This window comes from Mauremys mutica, chromosome 22 (assembly GCF_020497125.1).
Source record: "Mauremys mutica isolate MM-2020 ecotype Southern chromosome 22, ASM2049712v1, whole genome shotgun sequence".
NCBI classification, from domain to species: Eukaryota; Metazoa; Chordata; order Testudines; family Geoemydidae; genus Mauremys; species Mauremys mutica.
Genome location: NC_059093.1, coordinates 6,917,975 through 6,942,255, shown reverse-complemented (window position 1 = coordinate 6,942,255; position 24,281 = coordinate 6,917,975). Strand labels below are relative to the sequence as shown.

At 54.4% G+C, this 24,281-nt stretch overlaps 2 protein-coding genes and 1 long non-coding RNA gene across 9 annotated transcripts; 1 reads left to right on the top strand and 2 right to left on the bottom strand.

The window, feature by feature from the left end:
* Positions 1 to 1,946: 1,946 nt before the first annotated feature.
* Positions 1,947 to 8,815, bottom strand: LOC123354787. Its single transcript, XR_006574878.1, has 3 exons — positions 7,779 to 8,815; positions 3,049 to 3,188; positions 1,947 to 2,202 (listed from the first exon to the last, which is right to left on the bottom strand). It is a non-coding gene; the product is annotated as an uncharacterized LOC123354787 (long non-coding RNA).
* On the top strand, positions 5,648 to 17,510 carry CCDC153 (coiled-coil domain containing 153). Of its 7 annotated transcripts, none has more exons than XM_044997011.1 (8): positions 5,786 to 5,878; positions 6,755 to 6,836; positions 7,846 to 7,911; positions 9,217 to 9,336; positions 10,365 to 10,457; positions 11,311 to 11,555; positions 11,895 to 12,054; positions 17,378 to 17,510. In XM_044997011.1, the coding sequence occupies exons 1-7, from the start codon at positions 5,813 to 5,815 to the stop codon at positions 12,021 to 12,023; spliced, it is 801 nt and encodes a 266-aa protein (XP_044852946.1). In that variant the 5' UTR covers positions 5,786 to 5,812; the 3' UTR covers positions 12,024 to 12,054; positions 17,378 to 17,510. The 7 variants fall into 7 exon arrangements, with proteins under 7 accessions (XP_044852947.1, XP_044852946.1, XP_044852945.1 ...); XM_044997010.1 differs by having other exon boundaries at positions 17,375 to 17,510; XM_044997012.1 differs by lacking the exons at positions 5,786 to 5,878; positions 17,378 to 17,510 and adding an exon at positions 5,648 to 5,703 and having other exon boundaries at positions 11,895 to 12,326.
* PDZD3 (PDZ domain containing 3) lies at positions 13,724 to 23,612 on the bottom strand. Its single transcript, XM_044997007.1, has 11 exons — positions 23,485 to 23,612; positions 21,796 to 21,823; positions 20,948 to 21,012; positions 19,660 to 19,871; positions 18,876 to 19,062; positions 18,574 to 18,710; positions 17,341 to 17,545; positions 16,795 to 16,991; positions 16,343 to 16,546; positions 14,951 to 15,211; positions 13,724 to 13,855 (listed from the first exon to the last, which is right to left on the bottom strand). The coding sequence occupies exons 1-11, from the start codon at positions 23,498 to 23,500 to the stop codon at positions 13,811 to 13,813; spliced, it is 1,557 nt and encodes a 518-aa protein (XP_044852942.1). The 5' UTR covers positions 23,501 to 23,612; the 3' UTR covers positions 13,724 to 13,810.
* Between the last annotated feature and the right edge of the window lie 669 nt (positions 23,613 to 24,281).

The window sequence follows — 24,281 nt, the reverse complement described above, 5'->3', positions numbered from 1 at the left end:
TGCTTCTGAAGTGGCTCCAACCTCTGAACTTGCACATTCCAGGGAATCAGGGTTTAAACCCTGATGCTTATGGCTCCAAGATATCCCCTCCCATTTATACTTGTGTTATGAAGGAAACAACCCAGAAAGGATTTGCTTGTTTTTTGTTGACTTCACAGCTCCTCCCCAATTAGCAACCTACCCCCATCTTCCTTTGCAGCGAGCAGAATTATTGTACAGCCATCGCACAAGAGCAGCATTTCCCTTTTTCAGAAAGCCAGGTTCCCTTTTCTTCAAATCGAGAATTTTCAGCATAAATACATAAAGAAAAGTCAGGAAATGGAGCAAGCAGATTGCAGTCTCTCACTGAGTGTGGGAAATGCAAGGCTTGCAGGTTGACTTTGCTTTGAGAAACTGTTGACTAGAGAAGCTACCGCCTCTTAAATTGAACCCATGCCTTGAGGCCCCCAGGCATTGCTGGTGTGTTTATCTCTGTCCATTCCTCTGTAAAGAATAAAGATCATGGTAGCAGCATACTCAGACATTCTTGTCAAAGTCATACACTTCTCTGTTCTCATGGGGTTTCTCTCCCACCCCTCCCACACGTTGTATAAAAATAGAAACTAGCCTTCAGTGTGTTGACACAACTGACCCTGCATCTTCTGCAAACAGAAGCTTTCGTGACCACACTTGGGTTTACTTTGTGACAAGCTGTAAAACACACATGTCCCAAGAGACCATGGCTCCTCTCCTGACAGGTGCTGAACTTTGCTCCCAAGAAGAATTCCCATTAGTGTGAGTGGGACGGCTCATGCGAGCAAAGTTAGGTAGGTTTGCAGGATCGGGATTGTCGTGTGTAATCCGTAGTCTGATGCAGTCAAACAGCTTTGGATCAGGCCCCTCTAGATTCACCCATCTTTGTGTAAATGAGTGAAGTCTGTCCCACTCCAGGTCAAGTTGTGACTATTTAAGTCCTATGTGTGAGCCCTTATTAGGACAAGTAGTCCCAATGAAGCTAATGAGATCACTCTTGTCACTAGGGGTTGGACGAGTCACACTATGGTCCTCACTGATATCACAAAATGTGTATCTTTACACTTAAACAGTAGTATAAAATTTTAAACAAGAAATAAATAAATCCTGAACTGGGTGCATGACTGAATTCCACAGAGGACAGACACGGTGATTGCCTCTGCCCCCCATCCCATCAGGTATATCTGGGAGACAGCACACAGGCCTGAGTCTCATCTCACAGCAGTTTTCTATCAGAGAAAAAAAAAAACAACCATGGAGTTTACTTCCATAGCGTTACCACTCCTGATTTGCAGCAGCACCACTGAGAATGAGAATCAAGCTAATTGCGTCCCAAACCTATATCCAAAGAATAAATCCTCCTGTAGCAAAAAAAGCCAGCTGTGGAGACGTGAAACTGATGGCTCCTGAGTGATGCCAGCTGTAATAAACATGGCCAGTTAATAAAGTGTTCTAAAACCAACATACTGGAGTCTGTTACTGGTTTCTTTTAGGATGTTCTATTTCGCAATGGCACCTAAAGCGAAACCTCCTCTGGAATTAATACAACTTCTTTCTTCATTCCCCCACCCGCTTCTGCAATGGGTCAGAGCAGGTTTGAATACGTGCAAAACAGAACTGAAAACACTCAAGGGAGATTACAGAGGGAGTTATGAGGGGAGAAGAGCAAAGCTGGTAGAACTGTGACTTTTTGGCAGTACTGCAAGTAATCAAAAATCATGAAATTGGCTAAAAAAAAGAAATAACGTGTTTGTTTTAAAAGTTGGGTTCTTTTCTTTGCCTTCTGTTTTTTGAACATTAAGGGAACATTAGGAAGTTTTTCTCCACAGCCATGAGGGCTAAAAGTTTAGTTTTTACTTTTAAATAACAACTGAGATTCTCAGAAAATAACATGACTCCAGGAGCTGAGGCTTTAAGGAGGAAAGCCCATCAAATACTGCAAACTGGGCAATGCAGTTTTTGCAACTTAGTTTGAATAAATAATTTATTTACATCCTAGTACTTGCTTACATTAAATTGTGTCCTTTCTGGGGATGTGGATCTCTTCTGTCTTTGTAAAGTCCACTTTTGGAATGTTCTGGAAAAATGACTCAGAGCAGCACCTTCCTTTCTCCTGCCTCCGCTTGGAAATTCAACTATTCCATGGCAACAGTGGAAATTGCTCGCAAGTTAGCAGCGGTGGCAACTTTCCTGCAGGACAGAAAGGACATGTACTGCTGCATAGTTTGTACAAGGAACATGTTCAAGACACACCATCTCAGAGCACCCCTTCATGTCATAGAATGAAATTGGAGCTACTATACCCCAGCTTCCCCACCACACTCTTCAACCTACTCCCACTGTAGAGAGATCAACCCCTTCCAGGGTAACAGAGACCTTAGGAAAAAGCACAAACCAAAGGACTCTTCAGCCCAGCCCTCTGCCCTCTTCCTTACCAGCAGGGCTCAGCTGCAAGAACCTCTCTTAAGGATCCCTGGGCTCTGGATCCAGTCTACCCCCACCCCGCCTACAAAGAGCTGTGGCAGGCTACAGTCCGAAGACAGCTCCTAGAGGCTTTCTAACCCCCCAGGCACAGTCTATCTACTCCCCTCCCCAGTCATCCTCAGCTGCTGGGCAGGCTTTCCCCCTCAGACCAACACCCCACACACATATAGCAGGACAGTGCTACCTGAAAAGGGTTGAGTGGCTGCAGCCCTCCTGGCCCTTAAAGGGGCAGGCCACCCCGTTACAAGACAGGTTACAACTTCCCTGCTGTTTGGTTATACCACAACACTGCGTTGTGTGCCCACATTGTGTCGCCATTGCCTTATGCCACAGTAACGTTTCACAGGCATGCTCTACGTTGTGGTGCATTGCCTTATATCGCCACAGGTGTTGCATACACATTGCATGATGGTGCACTGCTTATCTAGCAACAATGTATTGTGCAATTCCTTCCACCAAACCTGGAGCTACAACGGTTTCATTGCGGTAAGTGAAATTCCCCCTGCCCAAGAGATCAGCTCACGGTCTAAGCACCACTTCATTCTCACTAACCTCACGTTGACCTTCTGCTCTGGGGATGTTCATTCCTTGTAAAGATTCCATTTCATTCCCCGATCCGACGCGTTGTACCAACAGGCCAATGGACTGCTTTCAAACATTGCAGTTGCGGGGGGGATACGCCAGCTCACCTCCTATAAATCAATGCACATTAACATGAAACTCACAAACTTTATTCCATTGCCCTTCGGGGGCTGGTAAATATTTCTGTAACAGGCCACTCCCTGCTTGGCTTTAAGTACCAGAGTTTTCCTAAGGATTATACTGACCTCAAATATTTCCACATCCATTGAGTGCCATGTTCTTGAGGCTTTTCCCCTTAGATAAATGCATTCTGGCTAATATTCAAACCCATGTGACCACCACAGGGTGTCACGGGCAACCCAATGATGCCACCACTCCCCAGGGACAGAACTTGTGGGGATTAGGCTCTCTTTGTTGGGTAAAACATAACCACCACTATGGACCTGTTCCAAACCCCATTCAGATCCATAGAAAGACTCCTGTGGACTGGAATAGGTTTTAGATCTAACCCAAAAAGGCCAAACCCTGCAGACATGGAGTGATTGTGTTACTGGCACATCTGCCTCCGGCATCATTCAGATCTCCAATAAGGGTCTTATCATTTAACCAGAATTAAAGTGAGGGTAGAGCTTTGTCACTGACCTACTTTGTGAGCTTGGTCACTTCACTTATCTGTGCCTCAGTTTCCCCATTTGTAAAATAGGGGTAATGATGCTTGTAAAGTGCTGGGAATCTACATCTGAAAAGGACCTGGTACAGTTATAAAACTGCTGCAGTACTTTACAGTACCATTCAATATAGTGTCAATGTATGTAGTCATCCACTGTAAGTATTACTAACTATTGACATAGTGCCATGGATTTATATGGTGCTTTGGAGACATGGCCTAATACATGTTCCTTGCCCCAGAAAGCTCATGACAAAAGCTAAACAACCCCAGACTCAGGGTAACAGTCCAGGACCGGGAGGGTGAGATGAGGAGATTGGTGAGAAGGAGGAAAAGTAAAGCAAAGGAGTATGTTTTAAGGAGAATAGGGTTTGGCTGGAGAGAAAGGTGGAGCCTGTTTGAAGGACAGAGGGGTGGTGGATAGATTTAGATACAATAGTTGGATTGCATTCAATAGTTAGGTTCTAGTTCCTTTCTCAGTTAGACCGCTGTAAATCAGGCACTACTTCACTGATGTGAATGGAGTTACACTGATACAAAATCAGTGTGAGATCAGAATATATTGGGCCAGATCCTCAACAAGGGAAAAATCATCAGCCCAGCTGGGCCATTCTACAGCCACTGAGGATCTGGCCCAATGGTTAGACAGATTCTGATCTCACCCTGGCTTCACCCTGCTGTAACTCCATTCACATCCATGGAGTTACTCTGCTTGACACCAATGGACGAGAGAGGAGAGCTAGGTGCTTAATGTGTAAAAGCAAGAGAAACAGATTGGAGGAAATGAGCTGAGAGCTGGAGCGTTCCTGCATTCTCTGGGGCAGTGACGACGCTGCAGCTCAGGAGGCACTGCCAAAAGTAATACATCCAGAGTTAACAAATGTGAGGCTCAGTCCTGAAGCCCCTACTCAGGCAAAACTCCTGTGATTTCAGAGCAAAGGCTTGGGATTTGACCTATTGAGGGTAAAACACTTAGAGCTAGAGCCTCAGGCAGCATCAGTCCGCCTAGCTCTTACTCCAGCCAAAGAACTGGCTCAGATTGCATCAAACTTTGTATCTTCTACGTGCGCTGTGGACATTAACACTTCCCCTGGGTGGTGGATGACTTTGATCCTCATTTGACACATGGAGAAACTGTAGAGAGGGGAAGTGACCTGACCAAGGCCATATTGCACGGAAAGCAAAGCACGTTCACCCCTTGTGGAACCACACTCCTGGGTGCAATGCTGTGTTTACGTGTAAGACCTAAAGCAAGTGCCACCACCTTTAGCACAAGAACAATCAGTTTGAAAAAAAAAATCCCTCTAGGCTTTGATATTAGGGCCGTTCCTCTTTGTGGCTTTCAAGCTCTGTTACCTTTCTGGTCTAGGGGATTCGGCTGTATCCCATTAATGCGGCTGCACAATATTGCTTTGAGATTTCTGCAGTGACAAAAGGCCCCAAGAACTGTCGGCTTTTTCCCAGCCAATGCTGCATGTTGAACTGGAGAAAGTGTGTGTGTGAGCGAGACTGAGCATGACTCTGTGCATTCGTGTGACGGTGCATGTCACGGTATGCCATTGTTGGACTGTTTGTATGTGTATGTGTGTACGAGACACGGAGCGACACTGTGTTTGCCATGTCTTCTCCCATTTCACCACCTTAGCTGTAAAGGACACATTTTCTCTGACTGCTCACAGGCAGCCTAGCTGCAAATCTGCCAGTTCCTGACTGTGCTTTAACCCTCCTGCTGGAGCTCATCTCTGCCAAGCTTCCCTTAGTCACCATAGCAGCAAACAGGCCTGCTGCCTAGCAATGTAAAGCTCCTGTCTTGCACTGCCAGGATAGGCTCCCAGACACCAAGCCACTGGTTTTCCTCACCGCTGATTGGCTTGCCCAGTGCTACTCACACAGAGTTGGTTACATTTCCTGTTGGATAACTGCGGCATATCAAGAAATAATAAGCTCTTCACTTCCAGGTATTCAGGGGGAGTTAATTGTATCTTGAGCGGAAATTACTGTTTAAAAGCCTTTCCCCTTTGGAGCTCCGCTGAGATCTACGTAAGCAAAAACAGAAGCAAAATACTGATGCTTTTAATGCAGCAAATGGAAAAAGTGGTTGCATGTGATGAGCAGGAGGAGTGGATGCTAACGGTCAGAGCCAGGGTCTGGGAGTCAGGACTCTAATTTTAGTCCAGACTGATTTCCTTTGTGGCCCAATGTGAGTCACTTCCCTTGTCTGTGTCGCCGTTGGCCCCAGCTGATAGCAAGTGGTTTGAGATCCGGGGCTCAAGGGTGCTGCAGCATTGCAGAGAGACCAGTGTGAAGGCTGCAAGGTGCTGTGGAGGCCACATTTGTGGATGCTGCGCAATTCTAAAGTCTTAAGCTGAATTTGTGTAACAGAGCTTGGGCTGAGCCCTGAGGGCTGGATTCCGAGCTGTGTTAACAGCAGTGCAGATCTGGAATATATCCATTGACTTCAGTGGAGTTATTTCACTTTACACAAGAGAGATCAGAATCAGAGCCTAAAAGTGGGACGGAGGAGAACTGCATGCAATGAGCTGGGGAGGCTGAATGCAGAGACAGTTGCTCTGAAGCAAATGCCTGAGGCTAGGGGTAGGACTGTTGTACTGGTTCACACTACCCTGGCTCTGAGTGCTTGATCGGTTGCACTGCAGAAGGATCATCAGTGACCTGCTCTGTAATTGCCTCTTTTAACCAGTGCAGAACGGTCACTGGACAGTTACTTTTCCTTTATTTTGGGTAGCCTTTTAGCTGTTCCTAGACCCCCATTCCCACTCCCTGAAGGTGCAGCCCAAGATCAGGGTGCATGCTGTGGTCCCACCAGGCCTGGATCCCAGGCACAACGTACATTTAAGTTTGCTATGTGGACTTGCCAGATTGGATTGCTTCTCTAGTCCACTACCTCATCTCCAACAGCGGCCAGCACAGACAATTCTGCACTGAGCTGCCCTTGGGGAAGACCACGAAGCACGGGCGTCAATACATCTTGTCAATTTCTATTTGCAGGAAAAAACGCAAACAATGGCCCCCAGGAACAGAGGGAAAGGGAAGAAAGGAGGGAAACAGAAGAAAAAGAAGAATGTGGCAGGTGAGTGTGGAAGAGAGTCCCCCATCCCTGTTTCTGTACTCCGGTGTCCCACGCCCAGTGCCAGAGGCTGGCTTTGCTGCTGGCTCCAGGAAGCCCAAGCTGGGAACGCTGTTGTGTCGGTCCAGCTCTAGTGCTGTCTCATCCTCTCTCCCCCTGCGCCCTCGCTGTTGGAGCCGCTCCTACTTTCTGATGAGAAACAGAAGGCAGCAGCATCTGAGGGCCTTTCCTAAGTGGTTTAATAACCTCCCAAGCCAGGCGGAAGCTAGGAATCACAGAGAGTGGCCCTCCCAGGCCCCTACTTCTCCCGCTGGGCCTTTAAAATGGAACCACATGGCATTGTGCGGTAGGGACAGGATGCTGGAAGACTGCTAGGCACACATTTGTGGAGGGACCTCCTCAGCACGTACACATCCAGGAGACCCTGCTTTAGGCAATGTCCGTGAAATGTAACCGCCCGATTCCAAGGGAAATGTTCTGGGTAGTCCCAGGCGTGCATTCCCTATGGCTGCCACAAGCGGAGCACCCAAAAGTGGCACAGGAACCGTTAGAGCATTGCCCTGGCTTTTTTCCAATTGAGGACCCAGGGGATGGGTCACAGGCCCTGGTTCCTACACTGAGGCAAGTCTGATTCAAATGCAAAACTGTTCCTAGCTTTCACATGGCAGGAGGGTAGGCGAGTGCTATGGGCCAGACTGTCCAAAGAGCACCCTCCCCTGCCTGGCGCGAGTCAGGCCCTTGCCGTTTTGAAAATCTGACCCTAAGCGTCATAGCAGGAGTCACTGGAGGCTGAGCGCTGTTGAAAATCTGGCTCTTATTTAGATGCTTAAATGGGAATGGAGATCTTTGGAAAACCTGGCCCTTTGTTGTTCCTGAGCCCTTGAAAATCCAGCTGCAGGGTGGGTGAGGAGCCAGGATTCCAGTCTTGTGCATGGCCATGCTTACCTGGAGCTTGTCTCATCCTCTGCGTCAGATCGGCAATAACAGTCTCTCTTTCACTCGCTTGCTGCAGAAAATGAAGTGGAGGAGAAATACAGGAAAGCAGCCCTGGAGGTCGACATCCTCAAAGAGCACCTAGGTAAAAGCCTCATCTCTTTCTTTGGGACATGTGTCCTGCTACAGCGGGGACTGGTAACAGGTGGAGGACTGGACTGAGGGGAGTTTTCTTCCTTCAGAGGAGAGACAACTGCTGGAAGCCACCAAGTTTCCCATATGGGATCAATCACTATCCCTCTGCAGAACTGCCTGCTTTCATGGTAACGAGCCCAGTGCTGCTTTCAGTTACACCAGTGTAAATCAGCAGTAACACCAGCGAGGTTTCTGCCACTGTACGTGAGACCAGAGTCAGGCCCATTGATTTGTATCTCCCCAGCCCCTTTCCACTTGAAGGCCTTCCAAACTGTTGTATAGGTTATGCCTAGGAGTCCCTCCCCCACCCCTGGAATGCAGCCACCCCTGGGGTGGAACCCAGCCTCTGTTTCACAAGGTGCAGTGATGCTGTGGCAACAGCTTAGGACAGGAAGTGAAGAAAAATTTGCCATTGCTATTGAAACTGCAAGGGAGAATTTTAGGGAAGCAGGATGTACTCGGCCAAGGGTAATTAACCATGGGAACAACTTACCAAGGGTTGTGGTGGCTGCTTTTCCACCACCAGAATTTTAGAAAAACACCCAGTCTTGATGTACAAACAATGTGCTCTAGTTCAAAACTGGCGTTAATTCAGGGAAGTCGTATGGCCCATCTAGCCAGGAGCTCAGATGTAGTGATCACAGTGGGCCCTGCTGGCCTCACAATCTATGACTGAATCTGTGAATTTGGCCAGTCAATCAGGGTTAGTAACCTGGGCCCAGATCCTCAGAGGTATTTAAGTGTCTAACTCCCATTGAAATTGGTGAACGTTTGGTGCTTAAATTCCTTTGAGTATCTGAGCCCTAGTGCTCGGGGAAAGTGCAAGGGCCCATTGATGACCACAGGCGGTCAAGACCTTGGTTCTCCATCAGTGCTGGAAGATGGCACGTCCAGCAGTACATCGCCCCACCATGATGTTGTGATCACAACTGGTACCTTGCACTGAATCACCACCATCCCGGGCAGCTCCACAGGGCTTCAATGCAAGTGCTGTGAAGCTCAGCTCATAACCGTTAGCAGTGGCCCTCTGAGCACGAGGCACGGAAGATGGTAGAGAAGTGCCAGGTATTGTGGCCCTTCGCACTCCCTATGGATCCAGTCCTGCTCTCACATGGAAGTGCGTAGGGGTGTCCCTTCCCCAAATTCACAGACTCCGGGGGCAGCATTGCCGGGTATCCACCTGGGGGGCAGCGCGTCAGAGGAGGGGAGGAGGTTCCATCCTCTCTGTTGAGCTATGGATCTCCACGGCCGGCAGCCCTCCGGAGGGACGTGGCCAGGCAGGCGAAGGATGACAGCGAAGGACTCAAGCAGAGGCTGCTGGAGCTGGAGCAGGAGCTGGAGATGTCGCGGGACGACAAGAAAGACATTTACGAAGGTGAGGGGGTGGGGCGCTGTTGCCTAGTGCTTGTGGGGTGTGGCATCCTGCTGCTTTAAGAGGGAACCCCTCCATGCTTCTTCAGCACCGCCTGGTGGGGAAGCGGCTGGGAGATGATAGCGGGCGGCTACAGCTGGCCAAAGCTTGAGGGCTGCCTGAACCCCCAAAGTTCTTCCTAGGCAGGCAGAGGCAGCTGCAGCCAAAGGCCATGTGCTCCATTCCCGCCAGACCCGGGGCCTGCTTTCAGTTGTCCCAAAGGAGCTGGGCTTGTGGACAAACTCCCATTGCTCCCCCACAGCCATCCCTACATGGGGCTGCATTGTCCCTCGGAGGCCCCTCACATCCCCCGCAGAGCAGCGCCCCCCTGGTTCTATTGGCCGTACGCACCCTCTGAGTCGGGGGCCGACGTGCCCCCAGCGGTGGGCTGAAGAGCCGTAACCTTTGTCCCCAGGTCTGGACGCTAGGCTCCCGTCACGTGGAGGGCCTCTACTGGCCTTTTCCATTAGCAAACGCTTCCCTCTTCAATAGCTCTAATCCCTGCCAGGGCCTTTTCTTGAAGGGAACGCTCAGCCAGTGGGGGGGCCGTACCTAAACCCTACACTGCTTTGGCTCCCTGCAGCTGGCCTTATGGGCAAAATGCCCCCCTGGGGCTCTCTTCTGCACATACAGCCCCCCTGCCCTTTGGTGCTGGTGGGAGGAGTTGATGTCCCTCACAAGGAGGCCCTCGGCCGGGCCGAGAGGGGCAGATGGTTCAGTGGTTAACCTGAGACCTGGGTTTAATCCCCTGCTTTGCCACAGCCTCCCTGTGAGACCATGGGCCTGTCCCTTAGTCTCCCCACCCCCAAAATGGGGTAATAGCCACGCTCTGCCTCCCGGGGTGAGGATCGAAGGGGGCAGTGATGGGCCCCGAGAAGAGCCTGTAACAGACAGGAGGGGAGTGTGCCCGCTGGGGTGCAGTTTTGTCCCTCTTGAAGAGTCACCATGTTTGGCACCTTCCTCTCCACATCCTCGTGCCCTGGGACGCTCAGAGATGATCCGGCAGTACCAGGAGCTCCAGCGGCAGACAGAGACCCGCATACAGCAACTGGAGACGGAGACAAAGCAGCTACAGGAGCAGCTCGGTAGGGCAGCCTGACACTCTGCGATGGAGGGAGGTGATCCAGGCCGCTGGGGACACGCGCCTTGGCCAGCAGGGAATTTCTGAGACACGTTGTCACCTGCTGAATGGCAATTCTGGGAATGTGCTTCTCTCTGGGACCGGCAGCATTTCCCTTGCAGGCTTAGTAGGGTCCTTGGAATCCAGGCTGGGACCTCTTCCGTCCAAAGGGAACAGTAAACAGCGGGATCCCATCTTTGATCTCATAGCCTGGGCGCCTCTCAGCCCTGCACTCTCCGCCGACACCACTGGGAGGAGATCTCTTCCCCACCCTCCCCAACCCCTCATAGCCCCTGCAGTGCTAGGAGAGCGAGCTGATTCTGCTCTGCCTCATGCATCAGCTGTAGGGAAATCCCGCATGCAGAACCCCCCTTCCCTGAGTGACAAACCACCTCTGCCCAGGGCTCTCTGCTCTGGCACCCCCCGCTGCAGTCAGATAGCAATGGAGCCTTTGACGTTGTGGTTCCTAGGGGTTGGAACTCCCCCACTCTTCCCTCCCCAAAACTGTCTCGTGCCAGTTCCCCTCCCCCTTTGGGAAAAGCCTCTCAACCCCTTCCCAAGGTGTGCACTGGTCTCAACACTGCTGGGCCCCACCTGGGTGAGCTCCTCGCCCCTGGGCTTGTCTTGGTGCTGTTTAGGGAATGCCCTCTCTCCACACACTGCCAAAAATGTGATGCTGATGCCCGGCCCCCTGGGCCCAGGGCAGAGGGCACTTTGTCATTGACACAATCGCTGTGGTGCATTCACCTGCTCAGCTGCCCTCAAGGTCAGGCCAGCCCCAGCTCCAGTCCCGATTCTTCACCTCCTACCCCCTGCAGCTGTGACGTCCAGGCTCCTGTGCTGGGCTCTGCTGCCTGCCATCCCCTGCAGCTATTCAGCATTCCAACTCCACTGCCTTCCTCCTCTCACTGCCTGGTGTCTCTCCCTGGCAGCAACGTGCCGTGAGGATATCCAGCAGGCCCGGGCAGAGAGAGAGCAGGTGCTGGGGGAGAAGGACCAGACCATTGCCGAGCTGCAGGGCAAAATCAATGCCATGGAGACAGAGTATGAAAAGATCCTGCACGTGAGTCACTGTGCCAGGGGTCCGACACTATGCCTGGGGGGTGGGAGAGCCCAGTCGGACCAGGCCAGGGATTGGGCTGGAAGATTCTCCCTCTTCTTAGAGGAACCTGCCAGCCCTGCTCCACAAAGCTGAGGGTCCTATTTCCAGTTAACCAGAGACACAGAGGAAGAGTGGCTACCTGCTGGTATCTACTCCGGGTGTTCCCAAGGTGTCCCCCCCTGCAGCATCTGGGCACCCAGCTCCAGAGCCTCCCCACTAGACCCCTAACCCCCTGCCCCAGACGAGGTGCCCCCTTAGCAGTTGTTCTTCACCTGTTGCTTCTCTGCTCTCTCCTTCCAGGGCAGCCTGGACCGAGTCCTTTCCAAGCTGGCAGCCGCCCAGGGCTGCTGGGAGAAGGAAGCCACAGCCATGCACATGGAGCACAAGGAGAGACTGCGAGAGTTCGGGCTCAATCCCCTGGAGATCTAGGGCCCTGGTTTACGCTGGGGCAAGGGGCCAGGTAGACGCCCCACCATGGCCAACCACTAACCCCTCAGCAGTGGCAGCTGGGATGTTTTGCCCGACAGGGCCAGCAGATATTCTCCTAACTGGAGGGAGTGTGGGGGGAAGGGGGACTTAGCTCTAGGGGAAGGAGCTGGATCAACAGCCCTGGAGACTGGTGTCCTCCAGCCCCAGTGCAGCTCTCTCGACCCCATGCCCAGCTCACCTTGGCCTGGGCCCCCCAGCTAGAGAACAGTTCAGTCTCCCTGCCCCCTTTGCTCCTTGGCTTCTCTGCTGAGACCGGCCCTTCCCGCTGCCCCCAACCTCCTGTCCCTTCCCCGAGAGTCCCATCAGGGTCACTGCTTCTCAGAGCAGCTGAGGTAAATTTTTAAAATGGTTTTAATTGTGTAAAATGAGAATAGAAGGAGGAAGTGGGAGCCAGCTCCGGTGCAGCAGGAGGGATGGACGGCAGCAGCTGGGCTGGGGCTTGCAGAAGGAAAGGTCGGGGAGGGGCACAGCACAACACAAGGGGCCAGACCCTCAACGAGCTACTTGGGAACTTACACAATGGAGGTCAGGCCCCAGGCAAAGGGAGTAACCATTTGGGGCCCTGGCCCCTGCATGCCATGCAACTGCTGACCCCACCCTCTGCTCCCCCAACCCCCAGCATACACAGTGCTCCTGAGAGGTGGGCTGTGCTCTCCCAGCAGTGGAGGGCACGTGTGGCCCAGTCCCCTGCAGATTGAGGAGCTAGCCTGGATTCTCCCCCATTGCCAACAGGCATCTAGAGCCCACGTCAGAGAGGTACCTGGGTGGAATTCAAGTCTCTGACCCGCCGAAAGGTCCTCTCCAGCCCAGCTCAGCCTGGGCAGGGGAGATGAGGAGGCTGCTGGCATCTGTACAGAGTTACAATAAAGATACCCGCCCAGCCAGGCAGAGTCATCTCCAGGCCCCAGCGAAAGGAATGCCTGCAATAACCCACTGCCTCTGGTTAAACATCGCCAGATGCTCCCAGGAGACTTTCCACCAGCCCCACAAGTCCCTAGAGCCAGCCCCACAATGCAACTGACTCCACTTTACACCAGCAAAAGGTTTGGGCCCCCAGCATATAACTTGCTGCCATTCCTTCCCCCGATAATTCTCCACTCTTAATGGACAGCCCGGCCCCTTGCATCTCTTGGGCCACAACCTCTCAGCAGGCAGGCAGGGTTTCACTGCCCCTAACCTCAGCATCTCTCCAAACTATGCAGCTGGGGAGGTTAACTTGTAAAAGCCACAATTAGGACCCAATGCAGCAGCTTTACTGTCTCCAAACCTCCATGCTTTGTTGCAGTGCCCCCAGGTACAGCTCCTTGGTAGAGCCAGTGCTAGCAGCAAAAGGGGTGAAGAGACACGATTGTCCTTCAGTTACACATGGTGCCACTGTGTCTGTTAATAAAAAGCTGATGTGATGCCTCAGCCAGGTGGGTGATTGGTTTCCCTGAGGTGCAGGCCCCTGGGCCTCCTTGTTTCACTGACCTCAACTGTTCTGGTCCCTGCTCCCATGCTGGGCCTGCCCTTAATCTGTGAGACCAATCTCAGGAGAAGTGGCAGCTTTAAAGTCCCAAGATCAGCTGATTGGTGCAGCGGCTCACCAGGAAATCAGATCAAGGGAAGAATCAAAGTGCAAGTTATCATGCGTGCAAAATCGCGTGTCCAGGGTTGGTCTGGGCTGTGGTTTGAAGCCGCTCCAGAGCTGGCATTGCGCTGAGCCCCACGGGTCCAGCACAGAGTGGCTAGAAAGACTGGCTCAGTCCCTTCCATTCCTCACACCGTGGCCCCTGCGTGGAACAGAGAAGTGTCAGTACCAGTCAGTTACATGGCCCTTCTGGAGACCCTGAGCATAGGGGCCGTCCAAAGGGAGACTGGGGAAGCAGCGGAGGTGGGGGTTCCAGGTGGCATGTGGGACAGTGAAGAGGTTTTTAAAACCATGGCACCACCTGCATGGAGGCTCCTCCTCCTTTGCTCTCACCTGCCCTGTCTCACTCAGTTTGCAGGGGTGGGTCAAGCACAGTTTGGTTACTTCTGTCACCCCTGGGATTCCCCCCATCCTGGCATCCCCCCCATGTGGCTTGGGGGCCAGATAGCAAGACAGGGACTCTGATTTCAGTCTATAACCATGTAAATCCAGAGCAACTGAAGATAATGGAGTGACTCTAGATTTACACCAGGGGCTAGGAGGTGGAGCAAGTTCACTTAGTGTTCCCAACCCAGGTTCTGCTCCCATGTACAATGGTGTAAGTTGGAGCAACTACACTGATTTCTAGGCAATTACAGCCAGGCAACAGAGTCTGGCCTGTCGCATTTGTTCTGATTAACGAGTCGCTGACGAGCTGGAGAGAGGCCGGAGAGGAGCGAACAATGAAAAACCATCCCAGGTGCGGAGGGAAGAGCGTGGCTGTTGAGAGCTCCTGCCATGGGAAGGGCGCAAACGCCTGGTAGGGAGAAGAGTTAGCAAGCCCTGGGCCCGGAGGAGCAACTGAGACCTTATCTGCACTGAGGTTTTAGCCCTGGGCGTAGCTGGGCTGGTGCAGACATGAGTCACACCAGTGCAGGGCTGTTTGTAGCACTCCAGCTCTGCCAGCGGCTACAGGCCCCAGTGCAGGGAAGCCCTCAGGAAAGGAAAGCGGAACCTTAGGAAGGGGCTCCCCTGGAACCATCTCCTCGCAGGCAGGGGAGGGAGCCCCATTGCTTGAGACTAAACCCCACAGCGAACCATCCTGGCCTGGCTCTTGGGCCTGCCTGGGCTAATACGACAACTCCTGCTCTGGCTTCTCCGTAGAGTCTTGACCCCAGGTGAATGCACTGGCAGGGCGATGTGGAGCTTGGGGAGATACATAGAAGGCAGGTGCAGGACCAGCCTTACTCACACTCACCTGCCTAGAACCCAGCAGGGCCTCGGCCCTGGCAGCAGCATCGCCGCCCTCTGCCATATCAGCCGTGACAGCGAGGTCCATCTCCCCGTAGCTCCTCAGCTGCTCCTGCTCCACCACCAGCAACGTCAGCTGCTGGCCACTCTCCTTTATCCTCCCCAGCACCTCTTCGTAGCTCGCCTGCTCCACGTTCCTCCCATTGACCTCAATCACCACGTCCCCTTCCTTCAGGCCTGCTCGCTTCCCGCCGCTGCCCGCGGCCACCTGGGAGACAGCAGCCATGCCGCTCAGGTGATACTCAGCCTTCACCGCCCCTCCGGCTTCTCAGCCGTGCAATCCAACGGGCAGGCCACAGAGCTGGGTCAGAGACCCCTGCTCCTGACCATGCTGTGGGTGCGGCGGGGGAAGTCACTGGCTCTACCTGTCCAACCACCAGCATGGGGTGTTGTCCGTTCAGGGCCTCCTACGCCCATTGTCCAGGGTGGGCAGGCTCTACTGCAGCCCTGGGCGGCAAAGCTTTTCCGGCTAATCCTTCTAATAACCACCCTAGGTGGTTCTGCCCAGCGCCAGCCGACTGAAGATCCCACAGCACTTTACACATGGCCGAGTTAGTGAATGCAATGGGACTAGAAGTCAGGAGTCCTGGTTCGCAGCCCCCTGCTGTAACTACTCCCCTCCCCTCCCAGAGCTAGGAAGAGAACCCAGGAGTCCTGGCTCCCAGCCTCCAGCCCTGCTATACTCCCTGACTCCATTCCCCTCCCAGAACTGGGAAGAGAACCCAGGAGTCCTGGCTCCCAGCCTCCAGCCCTGCTATACCCCCTGACTCCATTCCCCTCCCAGAACTGGGAAGAGAACCCAGGAGTCCTGGCTCCCAGCCTCCAGCCCTGCTATACCCCCTGACTCCATTCCCCTCCCAGAACTGGGAAGAGAACCCAGGAGTCCTGGCTCCCAGCCTCCAGCCCTGCTATACCCCCCGACTCCATTCCCCTCCCAGAACTGGGAAGAGAACCCAGGAGTCCTGGCTCCCAGCCTCCAGCCCTGCTATACCCCCCGACTCCATTCCCCTCCCAGAACTGGGAAGAGAACCCAGGAGTCCTGACTCCCACCCCCTCAACCCCACCAAACATTGCGTCCAGCTGGGGATGAAATCAGTGGTGGGGAGGCAGCTCAGGATGCCAGACATGGACAGCCAGGGACACAGAGAGGCCTGTTCCCTGCTCAGTCGCTGCCTTGGGGGTGAGGGGTGCTGGGCAGGGAGCCTGAGCCCTGTGAGCTACCCATGCCAGAGGACAGTGCCATCTGGAGCCCCTAGGCTCCGTGTGTGGGGGTCTGAGGCTGACGGGGGTCATTTGGCCCACCCTTGGCATTGAGGCGAGGGGCACTGAGGGGAGTTACCTGCGTGATGAAGATCCCTGGCTTGTCGGCGACAGTCTGCAGCTGGAATCCGTACCCTTCCGGCCCCATGTCAAGGTGGCAGAGGCGGGGCGTGCCGACGGGCGCGCCATTTCCCTGAGGCATGCTGGGATGGGATCCTGGGATGGTGTGAGTGCCTGATGACAGGTGCCCATCTTCAGAGAACAGTAGCGGGGACAACCCAATCTGGAAAACCAAGCAGGCTGAGCCTCACAGCTCCTGGGGTCCTGAGCCAGAGGAGAGCATCCCCGAGGCCTCTATTTTGACATCCCACGTGGCCATGGGCATATAGTGACCCAGCCCCAGCACTGAATGGTAGAGGGTGCCCAGGGAGGAATTTCTGTGGGGCTGCTGCCCCCAAAAAGGGCAGGGTTGGCATCTCTCTCTGCTGCCCATCAGCCCTCACACTGCGCCATGATCCTGTCGGGACGTACCGAGCTGTAGAATTTGTCTCCATCTGGATCGATGACCAGCAACGTCACCTGGTTGCCGCCGGCGCGGATCATGTCCACCACCTCCTGGTGGCACAGCCCCTCCACACCCTCACTGTTCACGGCCAGGAGCCGGTCTCCATCCCTCATCCCCGCCCTGTCGGCTGGCAGCCCAGTATCCACCTCACTCAGGAACTGGCCTGCATGTGTGGGGGACAGACCCAGAGAGAGAGGGAGGAAGAAAAAAGAAAGAGGAGAGGAGAGAAAAGGAAAATTGTGAGTGTGACAGAGAGAGAGAGAAGTTAAAATTTCTTTACTGACAGGGTCCATACTGTGGGGCTGGCCCTCTCCAGCTAATGCATTGATCCTCATGGGCAGGAGGTGATTAGGGACAATATCCCCCTTTTACCGATGGGTAAACTGAGGCAGATGAGTGACCTTGGGCAAGTCCCTAAGGAGTCAGGGTCAGCATCTGGAACAGAACTCAGGGCTCCCAGGCCTCTGCGATACACACTGATAGCCCTAGCTCCCCATCCTGGGCCGCCTTACCCATCGTCCCTGAACTGCACTTCTCTTCCTTCAGCAGGAACCCGTAGCCGTCTGGACCTTTCACCATGTGCAGCTTCCTGGCCTTGAAGGGCAGCGTGGCGGCATCGGCCATGGAAGCTATGACCCTGACACCCTGCAGCCGGTAGAACTCCTCCGACTTGGCATCTATCACCAGCAGGGTCACTTTGCTGCCACTCTGCTTGAGCTGGCTCCGAAAGAAACACATGCACGCAGAGAGCCACGTGGGCCTGGTTAGAATCAGCACAGGGCCCCCCGCCACCCTCCCGCAGGGCATAAGCCATGGTAAAGCCTGGAGATCAGAGGCAGGGACAGCCCTGGGCATCATGCCTTTGCCATGCACATCGGAACTTGTGGAGCCAGATCTCAGAGCACGGAATGTGGGGACAACCGGGCATTGACCTGGTGGCGAATCTCCAGGGTGACGGCCCCTTTGTCCCCTGGGAATTGTCCACTACCATCTGCTGAGTGTGGAGCCGGAAGGTGACCGGATCTGTGACTTTAGACCAGGGGTTGGCAACCTTTCAGAAGTGCTGTGCCGAGTCTGCATTTATTCACTCTAATTTAAGGTTCCGCGTCCCGGTAATACATTTTAACGTTTTTAGAAGGTCTCTTTCTCTAAGTCTATAATATAGAACTAAACTATTGTTGTATGTCAAGTAAATAATGTTTAAGTAAAAGTAAAGTAAAATGTTTAAGAAGCTTCATTTAAAATTAAATTAAAATGCAGAGCCCCCCGACCGGTGGCCAGGACCCAGGCAGTGTGAGTGCCACTGAAAATCAGTTCACGTGCCGCCTTTGGTACGCGTGCCATAGGTTGCCTACCCCTGCTTTAGACAGACAGACAGACACTGCCTGCCTTAGATGAGGTGTGATTGTGAGGGGGAGCGGGGTGGAGAAGAGGATGAAGGCTGTGAGGGAAGATGAAGAGGGAAGGCAGGGTCAGGAGAACAGAGGTGAAGGAAGGGCAGAGGGACCGTGACTGAGGAATGGTGAGTGGGAGCAGAGAGGCAGACGAAGGGGGCCTGATGCAGGGCAGAGAGGAGTTCAGTGATGGGTGGGTGGGAGGGAGGGAAATGGGATCTAGTAAGGCAAAAGGCAGCAAGTGTCTGACAGACACGTTCCAAGGACGTGAGGGGAGACTCGGGCCAGTCCGCGACCAGGCGGCCCCCCAGGTCACAGCCTGGCAGTGGGACGCTATGCCTGGGCGTGTACCTTCCTGGTGAGCCGTGTGTAAGTGTAGTTCCTCACGCTGGCCCCGTTGAGCTCGAGCAGCCAGGAGCCAGAGGGGACACCCGCTTTATCCGCTGGGCCGTCGCTCGTGACCGACAGCCGGAAGGTGCCCTTCACACCTGCACGGAGAGCAGAGCAAAGAGAATGGGACAGTGCTGGGAGGCCCAGCTGGCCCTGGTGCGGGGAAGCGTCCCGCACCGGGAGGCCCGGCTGGCCCTGCCATGGGAAGCAGGCAGTGGAATACACACAGGAAGCACTGGCAGGGTTTTGATGTTTTCTTTTACCTTCTGGAGCTGAAACGCTGAAGCCGAAGCCACTTTTGTCCTTCACGACGTGGCAGAGCCGTGGCCTGGTGTGGCCTGGCAGCAGCTCTGCCAGGTTCTTGTCGAGGGCTTTTGCGACTTCGTAGGCATTGCCATCCAGGACTGCAACAGCCACCTGGTTACCACTGGCCTTGATCTTCTGCACCACCTGCAAGAGAGCCCACACACATGGGCCCAGGGCTCCAAACACGGGTCTCGGGAGGGATGTCATGGTGGCAGAAGGAACTAAATGGACAGTCCTGGAGACGCTAGTCCTCTGTTTGGCCACAGGACAGGGAGAACCTGGGCTGCAGCAAGACAAGCTTCCCAACCCTGCTGTGCCATGGTGACTCACCCCTGCTAGGATAGAGAAGAGGGCTCTGCCTTCACGGCCTGCTCACGCTTTGGGTTAATGCTGCCAGCAAGGGGCCAGGGAGAGTGATCATTTTCATGCTGTGGACATTAGGAATTGAGCTGAGGCCCAGGAAACTCATTTCACGGGAGCCACCCAACCGCTCTTGGGAGACAGACTTGAACCAAAGCCCGGATCCCAATACACTGGCGCTCCAGGGGAGCTCGGTTCTGGAGCCAGATGTTATGGCTCAGGCCCATGCCAGGTCTCTGCCGGCTCCTACCATGGACAATCAGAAGGGTACAGTGTGGGGCAGCCAGGGCCCCATGGCAGTTCACCCTGTTAACCAGGCTGAGCTGATGGCGCTAGTCACAGACCTCGATGCTCAGCCCTGTCCACCAGCCCACTCCTTACCCTGAAGTGCTCCATGTTGTCCACATATTCACCGTTCACCTCCAGGATCCGGTCCCCATCCTGCAGGCCCCTGCGCTGGGCCATCCCCCCGCACACAACCTGCCGGATGATGTGCCCCTTGTACCCCATCTCCTCACGTAGGCAGAACCCAAAGCTCTCCCCATCGCCCTTGGTCAGCAGGTAGAACCGTGGCTTCTCTGCACCTTCTGTATCTGAGGGGAGAACAGAGCCTGTGAGTGCCACGTGGTACCCAGGCTGCCACCGTGGAGGGGGACATGGGTAGGCAGTATGTGGGGAATCAGTAAGCGTGTAGAGCTATTAACGAACTGGGGTACCCTCCCTTCCCATGAACACCCCCTCTGGGGAGTCTCAGCCACTCAGGTTTGCTAGAGAGAGGCAGGATTCCCCCTCCTCCGGGCCAGGTGGGATTCAAGTCTCTGTCAGTCTTGTACCAGTTGGATGCTCACGTGGCTGTGTGTGTTCCGCCCTGCATCTTTGTGCATCTATCCCAGGCACTTCTGCATATTCATATCATATAGATAGTGTCAGGACACATGCGTCTGCATACACATGTCCGCCTGTGCTTATGCACCTGCCTGGACCGCTGTGTACATGTAGACACATACGTGTCTCGTGTGTCTGCGCCCGTAGGTATTCGTATCACACTGTGGGTGCATATGGACCCACATGCGCACCTCACTGCATGTGAATGCACATCCCGCTGCATGCAATTGCCTCCCAGCAGGGACTTGTCCCCTCTGTGGTTTCTCCTCATCCTTCTACATGTGGGGGGAGGGTCACTGGGGTCAGGGCTCCCTCGGTTTGGTTTTGCCAGAAGAAGAGAAGAGACTCACTGAACCTCCCACCCAACAAAAAGACTGCATGCAAGCTGGCCTCCATCCAGGTCTCTGCCCCCGCTTACAGAGGGGTGTGGGTGCAGTGCAGGCAAGGGTCTCCAATCCGTGTGTGTGGGGGGGGGAGGGCTGTTGGCAGGTCTCTCAAACATAGAGGGCTCAGGAGAGGGGACTTCTCCTTCTACATAGAATCTAAGTGCCCAAGAAGCATCAGCCATGAACAGTTCTGGTCACCCATGGGGCTGCAAGATGGCCTGCTGGTGGGCGTTGTCACTCTACAGGTCATGTCCACCTGCCGCCTACCCTCCCCCCCCCCACAAACACAGCCCCCAGCCTGGCCCTGGAGGGAAGGGATGCTGCTGGGCCTAGTTTCTTCTGTTTGCTCATGAAGAGGAACAACCCCACCCCACAGCAAGCCCAGGGCTGCCGCTTACCGGAGTCCTCTGCCAGTGACAGGGCTGGGTTATCAATCCCATCTTTGGGGTTGAATTCAAATTTCCTGAAATGATAAGAGAAGAAACAAAGTCAATCTACAGCAGTCAGACCCATTGGGCCCTACTCCAGCTCAGTGTGCCATGACATCACACCCCAGCAACACGGGCAGCAGCTGGCCTGGGCCCCTGCTGTGGGGAATCCCAGCCCCATCCTGCTGGGAGCACAAAATTTCTAGGGAAGCAGGCAGGAGGGGGATGCATCTGCTGTCTTCTTCCTTGGGAGAATCTTGCCCACAGACTCCAGTGATCATATAGAAATGGAGGGGAGGGAGAGGGACCCTGGAGGGCAAGGCAGTGGGAGGCTTCAGGGTGTGAGATGACCATCTCAGGGGTCAGGAAGGAATCTCCTCACACCCCTGCCATGCAGCATGGCAGAACCAGCCAGGTGCTGTGCTGCCTTCCCTTGTAGCATCCAATATTGGCTGCAGCCAGAGGCAGCAGACCAGGAGTCCAGTCCTGCATGAAAAGCACTCTCTTCCTATTGCAATGGGTGACTGGTGTGTCTGTACACCACCTCCCTCTGAATCAGAACTGCTCAGCTGCATGTCATGGCCCCCATACTGCTAACAGCTAGGGGAGATTCGCCTTTGGTCTGAGCTTTTGGAGCAAGGGGGGTCCTCACTGTGCCCGAGAAGTTCCCAGGAGCCCCTGGGAACTGTGAAGTCCCACATGCTTGTGGAATTGTCATACTCCCACACAGAGGCACAGGAAGCAGTTGGCATGAGACCAGGAAGCCACCCTTAGGAGACCAGCAATACCCAAGTATACAGGAGTAGCTCAGCACTTACAGGGTTAGCTCCTTGGTATCCTCAAGTCCTGCAGAAGAAAAGGCTCTGAGGTCAGACGGCCTCTCTAGTAGCCAAGATATTTCCCACCTCGCCTGGACTGCATTCACATGCCCACCCCCTGCCTGGGGCTAGCAGACCCTGCTCCAGCACATGCCCCAAGGCACTGCCATGGGAGGGCCCCACAGGGACGCCGACCCAGCCTCTTATGGCTAGTCCCCTTCCAAGGGCTGTAAGCAGAGCCCAGACTAGATGAGCACAAACACAGCTCAGGTGCCTCCTTTCCCACAGGCTGGACCCAGCGCCCATTTCAGGTGGATGCCAGTTCCTGGGCTTGTCAGGAGGGGAGGGAGCCTTGTCCTTGTGCACCCTCGTGCCTGCTTCTTGCCCGTGTGAGGTGGATACCCTGGGGAAGCACAAGCACACACAACACAGCTTTGCTCCATCCACCCCATCCCCACCCCAAACCAGGTGAAATGGGGGTGGAGGGGAGCAGGAAACCTAAGCTGGGATCAATGAATCAGACGCATTTTGTAGGACCACAGCTTCCTAAGCAGCAGCTCTCTGCTGGGGAGCCAACTGTGTGTGCAGGGGGTAGGGGGAGGAAAGGGAGTCAGGGGCACGTGTGAGCATTTCCCTCCCACCCCTGGCAAGGTGTTTGCATTTGCTCAGAGTTGCATAGGCCATGGACCCAGCGGGAGAGAGGGGGTTAAGCAGCATTTCTCTCAATTTAGTCAGTATTGCTCCAATTGTGACATCTCAACGTCACTGAAATTTGACCGGGCCACCCCTCCATCCAGACAGTCCAGATAGAGGGGCAGAGGGTGCTGTACGGCCTTCCCCTGTAGCATCAAATATTACTCCCCTGTTCCCGTATGGCACAGCAGAGGGGAGCTTGCCAAGAACGTGACTTCTGGCAGCCCTGGCTCATGCATTGTGTAGGGAAGAGAGAGGGGATACAGGAGACCTGGAGCATCTGCGGGTGGAGGGGCTGTCAGGGACTGGAATTTGACCCCCTGATCCTGCCCCAAGAAATAGCTGAAGTGCTGCCACTGCTCGCTGGCTAATTTAGGCTCAGTGCAAGGAGTCCAACCAGTAGGGAGGCAGCTCTAGGGGTGCAGTCTGGACCCGTTCTAGCCCGTGGCACTTACCCCTGCATTTCTGAGCAGCAGAACGCACCTCACAGCCTTCACTTCCACTTAACTGGGTACTTACTACCCCGCCCACCCTGGCCTGCTGCTGCAGGAAGCTGGCCGGGGAGCGGGGAAGGAACAAAACAAGGCCTGAGCTGTGGTGCTCACAGCCAGGGACGCACTGTCCTCAGGGCCAGTAGGGGTCAGGTCTGAGCCTTTGCAGGACAAGAGGGCAATAGGGCTTAGGGACAAGGGCAGAGAGTAACTCCTCAGGGATAATGCCCTCAGCTCCCAAAATACCAGCCCGAGAGAACCCACAATCCCATGGAACTGGGGGGGCTGCCTAGAAACCCCAAATGACGAGTCATCTGTCTCTCCGGATGTCACCAGGACCCCGAAGAATCCCTGCAGCCACCCACCCCCACCAGAGGTCTGTGAAGAAAGCCACAGGTCGTTGGTTGTGTGTGGGGAGCGTGGGGGGTGGTGGGCAGGTTCCTCAGAATCAACCCCCTTCTCCCCCAGCTGCTTCCCACCCCCGCCATAAGCCTCAGCTCCTTACCTTGCTTTTGCTTCATGGCTGTGGCGACGGTGCAAGGTACAGCGTGAAGTGGCAGGTGAAGCTGGTGTCCCCGCCTCCTTCAAGACTGCACTGGTTTAATATTTAAACAAGGCTGGAGTCTTCCCCTGTGCCCATGAGTCTCAGCAAGAGGGAACAGCTCCCCTCCGCTGACTCCTCCAGGTCACATCTCAGCCAGCCCAGCAGTAGGGGGCTGTGGGGTGAATGGACTTGGCCAAGGTCACACAGCAAGTCAGTGGCAGAGCTGGGAATGGAACCCAGGAGATCAGGCTTCCAGTTCCAACTATTAAAACATACCCCCTCCTCAGGACATAAAGAGAAGCTGGGAATCCGGACTGCCTAGTTCAGGCTTCTCTCTCAGTCTCCATGGCCCATTCAATCCTTGCCCTCTGCTGAGGTGGTCAATGGTGGGTGGTGGGTTCTATGGATCAGCACCCCCAGACCCAGTTCACACAGGGCACCAGACAGCTGTCCAGAGGAATGACTCTAGTCACTGTGGTCCCAGGCCAGCGTGGACAGGGGACCCTGGAGGGGAAAGGCTCCATTATCCACCCCCCAACTCAGCTGAGGCAGCCAGGCCAGCCACAAAGCCAACCCCCAGGTGGCCCCGTGCCCGAAGCGGCTTCACCAGGTTAAGGCCTTGCAACCCCCGACCCTTCTCTGCTACCGACGAGCCACGAGGTGGGTCCCTTCCTCATCCCTGGATTGCTTCCCCACACCATGCCCACATAGCCTGGCTATGGCCAATCTCCAATCTCCTCCCCAACCAGCCCATGAAG